The sequence below is a fragment of the Triticum dicoccoides genome, chromosome 3A, assembly GCF_002162155.2.
Source record: "Triticum dicoccoides isolate Atlit2015 ecotype Zavitan chromosome 3A, WEW_v2.0, whole genome shotgun sequence".
NCBI classification, from domain to species: domain Eukaryota; kingdom Viridiplantae; phylum Streptophyta; class Magnoliopsida; order Poales; family Poaceae; genus Triticum; species Triticum dicoccoides.
In genome coordinates, this window is record NC_041384.1 from 387749561 (window position 1) to 387757766 (window position 8206).

General features: G+C 37.5%; 1 protein-coding gene across 1 annotated transcript; it reads left to right on the top strand.

The window, feature by feature from the left end:
• The first annotated feature begins 4951 nt into the window (after nt 1-4951).
• Nucleotides 4952-8200, top strand: LOC119268274 (splicing factor YJU2-like). Its single transcript, XM_037549867.1, has 8 exons — nt 4952-5268; nt 5850-5999; nt 6093-6227; nt 6341-6424; nt 6558-6623; nt 6718-6813; nt 7532-7613; nt 7926-8200. The coding sequence occupies exons 1-8, from the start codon at nt 5071-5073 to the stop codon at nt 8138-8140; spliced, it is 1026 nt and encodes a 341-aa protein (XP_037405764.1). The 5' UTR covers nt 4952-5070; the 3' UTR covers nt 8141-8200.
• Nucleotides 8201-8206: the final 6 nt, after the last annotated feature.

Genomic DNA, 8206 nt, shown 5'->3' on the forward strand with positions numbered 1-8206 from the left:
GTATCTCGCTAGCCCTTTTTTAGACCACAAAACATAAATGAGAGCATCTGTGAAGTTCAAGCAGAGACTAAACATTGTAATTCAGGGTAGAAGACATTCATTCATGCTCACACCCAACATTAATTAGACTGAATGCGTGTTAAACTAAGAATGACAATAGTGCTCTTAGGATTGGTGCTTGAATGAGAAGGTGAGGATACAACAATAAAAGTAAATAGATAGGACCTTCACAGAAGGAAGCAAGAATTTTCTTATGTGCCAGAGCTCATCGTTTTAAAACAGAGATGAATTGCATTTTGAGTGGTGTACTTTTCAGACCGTAGTTTACAATAGAGATTACAATATCTTCCATGCTAAACATGTTAAATGGCAATCCCCATGCAAAAAGTTTTACTCCCTTTACAATAGAGATTACAATATCTTCCATGCTAAACATGTTAAATGGCAATCCCCATGCAAAAAGTTTTACTCCCCCTCCACCATACGAACACAAACCATGGCTTGCTGGATCCAAGGTGCCTGCAAACAATCAACTGTCTGGGAGGGAGTGTTTTTATAAAGTAAAGCAGGACTAGGCATCTCGTTACTAGCCTTCCTCGAGATTGACGAGCGAATAAACTCTCATCGCGAGTTAAACACACTTAGCATGGAAGATATTGATCCCCCAATCGCTCCATGAGCTTTGGGGCACACAAAACAAATGTTTATTTGAAGGCTTAGAGATGGCACATGCAAATTTAGTTGGAACAACAGGGTAATACTATATATAGGTAGATATGGTGCACTCTTATGGCAAAACTTTATTTTAGAAATTTGGATGCACAAGCAGTATTTTCGCTTAGTAGAGGGGAAGACTAGCAAGTAGATTGGGAAGCGACCAACTAGAGAGCGGCAACAGTCATAATCATGCATTTTGAATAATTAAAATTGAACGCGAGCATGCGGAGGATATAAAACACTCTGAACATAAATATCATAGAGGCAATATTGGATTTAAATGAATTACATGTGTTGACATGTGCCAAATCAAGTCACTTGAGTTCTTCAGAGGAGGATACCGTCCTACCATACCACATCATAGTCATTTTAATGCATGTTGACACAGAAGACACCATATTATACACTTCTAACTACTTAAGCATGGCATAAGCAACTATAATCTCTAATTGTTATCACACACATGTTTACTCACAATAGGTTGAATTGGGACTACTAAGTTAAACATATTTACAAAAACAAAAACAACTAGAGTTCATACCGGCTTTTCTTCGTCACCATCACGTCATCAAATCATCGTCATTATTGACTTTTACTTGCATGATCAAATGATGTGGAAATTATAATAGTGCAAGTGTGTCGTGGACTAAGCTAAAATTTGGAAACACTTTATACACATGAGATGGCAAGGAAATGTTTGGCCTTTCATTAGATCGACAATTACAACACATATGAGCCATTTGGAAATTCTTACAAAGTCTTTTCCTTATGACAAATCAAGAAAAGAAATTCAGAGAAACACACTGAAATATTTTTAGAGTTTTTAGTTTTTCTAAAAAAAAGCGAATGAAAGAAGAACAAGGAGAAGCAAGGAAAAATGTTTACACCGAGGGTCTCCCAACAAACACAAAAGAAGAAACGAGAAATATTTTTGGGTTTTATTTTAATATCACGAACTAACTAAAAGTAAACGATAAAGATAAAAAGAAGCGAGAAACATTTTTTGGATTTTTGAAAGTTTTTCAAACACACAAAAGAGACAAATAAAAGCGAGCACGAATAAAAAAAGAAAACGGTGAACGCCGACAGGTGTAAGGAATGTGTGATACATGAATGAAATGTCGGTGAGAATACGTACTCCCCAAGCTTAAGCTTTTGGCTTAACTTGGTCTATGGCCACTGTTAATCTCGGTAAAACTCATAATGATAGCCGGGGTTAGCTACCAGTGCGGAAACCACCGCCTAGTGAGCGGCTTCACTCCAACGAGCGGCTTCATGCGTTGCCCTGGCCTCCTCCAAATATATATAATACCTCTGTTTGTCCTGAAAATTAAATAGAGAAGGGTCAGACAAAGTAATTGGTACAACACCACTGATATCAAAGGTTAGCCTGTACTGATATTCCCGACTCCCTCAAGCAATAGATTTATGACGTTGGGTAGCCTCATAATCCAGCTAAGAGGCAACTCCGAATCATTGTCTCTAATAGGTACACCAAGATGAGCAGGTACACAAGTGTCATAGATTCCTCCATAGAAATCACCATCCAAAGCATTTCTACTCAAACACCGTGTAAATATTGCCCCAAATTAAAAAAATTATCAACAAGCACGGTGCATTTAAGGATGCTTAAATCAGGAGCATAAGTGGTACCGAGGTCATGTTTACCGGTTAAACATCTTTCTATGAATAATACAAAGTAATGAATAGCAGGAAAATGTATGCTTTCAACCCTACCCCGAGTTACTCCTCTAGTTTCTCCATGACAAATGCTCCTAATAAATTCTTCATAATTAGCCTTACGGGACTCCTCACATGTACCCCGGAAGGGATTTTGAAGCAAACATCACGAAGAGTCATACTAAATGGTCTATCACAAAGGTTGAAAACAACACAAGATACGATACGATGAGGCACATACTTGAAATGTCGCACAAAAATAGTGAGATGATGGTATTGGGCACACTTATCTGCGAGAAAATCGGTTAACCGGACATTTTCAATGAATATGTCGAACTCTTCCTTGATGCCGCCATCAACCATGACAGTCTCACATGGCCATTGACAAGCTTTCACATTGGCTGCCCGCAGAGAGCCTTCCCCGGGCTCATGGTATGCGGGTCTTGCCGCGCTCTGGCTTGAAGAGCCTCCCGAAAACACCTTCCTAAGCATCTTTCTTTTTCTGAATTTTTTTAGACAACTAATAGAAAGTGGACAAAACTTAACAAAATCGATAACAACTATTCCCATAAGTATCTAGAGGTTATATCATGCATTGAAACTACATATGACCAAGCTTTTAAATCTAGATCGATATGACCGATTTATAGGCCGATATATCAGTTTTGTGGCTCTACGGATATAAATATAATGTATCATTTTGTAAATATTATTTACACACATATCATCCGAGATGACCAATATCAATGTGCCTGCTGATATAGACCAGTATGAACACAATTATTTATTAGGAAGCAGTGGTAAAAATATTACATATTTACAACTTCATCGTATTATTAAAGTCATGGATAATGTTTCGTAGAACACATATATAACGTATTGCTCTTAATCTTAGAGTGATGATTTTGTGAATCTATCTTAAGTAGTTTATTAATTAATAAATTCATAAACTAGGAATTTAAATTTGTTACACTAGAATGTTGATACCATACATTTTGTTTCTACTAAAAAGACATTTGTGAACAAGAATATTGGGAAAAAATGTAATTATATTCCCTTCGATATATTTACATATTGTCCGGTATATCATCCGATATCTGACATTCAATATGTTCAACCAAACCGATACGAACCCGATATACGATATTTTTTTTGAACGGTGGTGTGCGTGTGGGTGAGGGCGGGGTGTTGATGCTAGATTGCGTCATCCCACATTGGCTGATTTTCGTCTCCAGCTATCTTCGTGTTGATTTAGTTTTCACTGCCGCATGCGTCATGCCTTCATTCTGTGTTTGACCCGGTCTGACCCGTTGAAAACGTCCGATTCATATGTTGTTTTTAGCGAGCCACGCCCTGAGTGCTTTAAGGTTGCGTGTCTCCGTGTAATACCAAACACGTTTTTCTTACACTCAAAGATGCGGGTGCTTGCCACCAGAGAATAAACATATATCTATATCTATGTCTAATAATAAATGAGTTATTGCTTCTGGCGGTATGTAAATGAAATTGCTCTCAAAGTTACAAAATATTACCCACTGATGACATCTATAATCTATAAGTAATAAAAAAACGTTTCACACAGAGTAATTCCCGTCTGGGCCTGCCCATGAAGGAACCTTCTATACTACGCTCTGCACGCTGGGAAAAGACACAACGCGTTTGTTTGGGCCGGCCTGTGTCCGGACGGTCTATTTTTAAATTTCGTTTTCCTTTTCAGTCTTCGTTATTTTATTTAAATAATATGGAGCTTCAAAAAAGTTCCTTTTTTTTAAACGAGAATTTTCGAATAAAATTTTAATAATTCATATTTTTTTGTGTATTTAGAAAATGTTCACGATTTTTCAAAAATGGTCGCATATTCAAAAAATGTTCTCAATTTTAATTTTTTTTTGTGAAATCAATAAATGTTCCAGATTTTTTAAAAAGTTCGTGTATTAAAAGATATCCATGGATTGCAAAATATCCTAAAAATTCAAAAACTGTTCGTGACTTACAAAATAGTTTATTGATTCATAAAATGTTCGCTGATTCAAAAAATGATCATGCATTTCAAAAAATATTTGTTAAATTTAAAAATATTCATGCATTTCAAATATTGTTGCACAAATTTCTTTTAAAAAAATGTTCGTTGATTCTAGAAATATTCCCCTATTCAAGAAAACTGATTTAAAAATGTTCACAATTTTAATAAAATGTTTGCAAATATTATAAATTTTTATTAATTCAAAATATTCATGATTTTAGAAAAAAAGAAAATCTGTAAAAATATTCGTGTATTTGAAAATTGTTCACGATTTCAGATATGTTCAAGAGTATAAAAAAATGTTCATGATTTTCAAAAAAAATCATGACTTAACAAAAATGATAGTGATATTGTATCTCGGTGATGCAACAAACTGTGGTCAGGGCCATTGAAGATTATGATTTTTCTTTATTCCATTTGCGTTTTGCTAGTATTATTTCAGCTCTAAAATAAATAAATATTATACGTTGATCTTTTTTTTTTGAGAAATTTATACGTTGATAATATCCTTGGTTGTCATCACGCCGAAACGGGCGCAACCCAAACTCGCCGCCTTTGCGACCCGCCGCCCCCGAAACGACCGACCCGCTCCTCGCTCCTCTCCGGCGTGTCCAACCTACTGCTCCGGCTAGCTTTCCGGCGGCGGCGCGATGGGTGAGCGGAAGGTGCTGAACAAGTACTACCCGCCGGACTTCGACCCGGCGAAGATCCCGCGGCGGAAGCAGCCTAAGAACCAGCAGATCAAGGTGCGCATGATGCATCCCATGAGCATCCGGTGTGGCACCTGCGGCACCTACATCTACAAGGGCACCAAATTCAACTCGCGCAAGGAGGACTGCATCGGCGAGGTACGCACGCGCCCCCGCCCGTCCGTTTGTCGTGATACCTAGGCTTAGTTATTTAACCCTAGCGTCGTGGTGGGCTCGAATTGCACAAATTGAGTCGATTGACGCTCCAATTTGTGAACGGTACTATCAATTTTAACGTACTGTTTGCCCGTTGATGCTTGTTCCAGTCTGTGCAGAACCAAACAGCTATAATTCAGTGATCCGAGTTGTAGAGCTATTGCTAGTGAAACAAACTACTCAAATCAAATTGTCTGCCTTCATTTTTAATAATCTTCATCGGCATGCAGCACAAAGTTCATGGGCACATTCAAAGTTAATAACTCACATTTCATCTTGAAGTGCCCTGCACTATATTATTGCTGTAATGCAGTTTAACTGTTATTCCAAGAGTGTCGAGTCGAATTTACAACCATTACTGGAATCTGGGTTTCATCACTATAGGGGGATCATTATCTTCTATGATGTTATCCATGGCATGGAATTCTTGAATTCTATATCCATATTGACGATGCATATTTTCTTTATTGATATTGATACAATTGAAATCCATGCTAATGTGATTATTTTTCTTCTATGTGCAGACATACTTGGGCATACAAATTTTTAGATTTTACTTCAAGTGTACTAGGTGCTCAGCTGAGATTACCTTCAAAACAGACCCCCAGAATTCAGACTACACGGTGGAATCTGGGGCTAGTCGTAATTTTGAACCTTGGCGTGAAGAGGATGAGGTGAGTGATATATGGAAAATTCTGAGCACAGCTTTTATCTTTCGACCAGCTTGAGCTTCAATTAAATCATGGGGATTTATTTCCATTGTTCAGGTTGTGGATAAAGAGAAGAGGAAACGAGAAGCAGAGGAGATGGGCGATGCAATGAGAACACTGGAGAACAGAGCAATGGATTCAAAGCAGGACATGGACATACTTGCCGCTTTAGAAGAGATGCGATCGATGAAGGTATGATCTGGTCATCTTGCCAACCTCTTAAGTTCAGTTAACCTGTACTTGTACATGCACATGAAATCTTGACTTTACTGACTACTGACATCGTTTTATTGTGCTGTTTACAGTCTAGACATGCTGGAGTCTCCGTTGACCAGATGCTTGAAATTTTGAAGCATTCCGCTCTCAAAAGGCAAGATCTCACAAGCTTTGTTTTCTGTATAATTGATAAAAGTTTCACGTTTGGGTAATATGTAGGTTATTTTGCTTATGGCATGGTGGTCCTGTGGTATCATTTTATTAAAATCTTTTCTCTAATAATGGCCATTTTGTGTGTGGTTACAGGAGGAAAAAACAGTAGCAGAACTAGATGAAGAAGACGAAGAACTCATCAAATCAATCACTTTCAGAGTAATCCTCTATGTCAACATTCATATGTACCTGCATGTGCAAACTTGTATTTGAATTTTCTTTTCTAACCCTGTCATACTGTTGGTTATTGCATAACTCGAAAGATTATGTTAAACGGATCGAAGACGATGACGATGACGACGATGATGACAATTTTGGTATACCAGGACAGTCAAGTGTCACGTCAAAGGTACTTGTCTCACTGTATTGTGTTTTCTTCCTTTTCTTTTCTGTTTCTATTTCATATTGCATGTTCTGTGGTCTTAAGTATCGATTGTTGAAAGATCACTGTAGACCATTAGCTTGAGTTTAATTTGTTATTTCGAAACTAGCTGACCTGATAAAGCAGCCATCAGTTACAACATCAAAACATGTCACTTATCATTTTTGCGTACTTACTCTATTTGAAGGATTTTGACATTCCTCTTCTTGATATGAAAACTGTAAATATGCAGCTTTTATATAGATTTGTTCAAAGTGTAAGCTAGCTAATGACTGAACTTGAAATTGCCAAAATTATCGTCTTCTGTGAAGTGTTTGTTGTAGTTTCTCTAGGACGCTTTCAGTTTTGCATTAGATATAGCAACAGTTGAGATTAACGGAGGAAGACATTTTGAACTCAAATCCTCTTACAAGAGTAAATGCTGGTCATTGAGCAATGTGTAGTATAGAACTTATATCAAACATTGTCATAAATCTAATGGTGTTATGGTCTTATGGTCTTATGGAGTAGCCCTCATTGAGTCATTGTAGCAATTTCTATGGAAGATATTATGCAGTTTTTCTATGCAGAGGATATTGCTTACTTCTCCCCGTGCCATGAGTATGCTCATGTATTTGCAGTTTTCAGTTCGACGTCTCTTGAACTTGTTTGTTTAGTGAACTGACAGTTCCTACTTTTTATGCAGATTAATGGATCATCTGAATCAATGACGAATCCTACAGATGTCTTGACCAAAGCTAATGGACCTGAGAGTGCCAATAAAGAAGGTAGACACTCATATGCACTCACCTTGTTTTTTCACTGTATCACTAATATTGTTAAGGGCACATGCAGAATCCGAGAATTCCATATTTTAGAACTTGCTATTTCAATGTTTATGCGCTGACCTTGATCCTGTTTCACATATCACGCAGCCTATTTTGGCCATCACTATATTTTATCATGGATTACCAACGTCAACCTTGTTTTATGTTGCTATTTGCCTCTATTTTTACTTGTGTTATTTTCTTTTTATGTGATCAAACAGTGTTCCGTTTTGAAAACAAATGTGTTGCTTACATTTAAACATTGCTCTACAGGAAACAAGAGCTTGGCATCTAGGATGCCCAAATTCATAGTGAAACCAAAGGCCACTGGTGCAAATCCTCAGAAGAAACAGAAGACAGAAACCCACGCCGTCCAAGATAACGGCAAAGCACCGGCTGCTGAGAATAAAAATGAAGCTTCAGTAGAGAAGACCAATGTTCTTCAGTCCCTCTGCCAGTATGATGATAGCGATGAAAGTAATGACTGAAGACAAGACAACCCCCTGGAACACGGATGTGTTAGTTTTTTTTTTCGAGAAAACACAAGAGAGCTT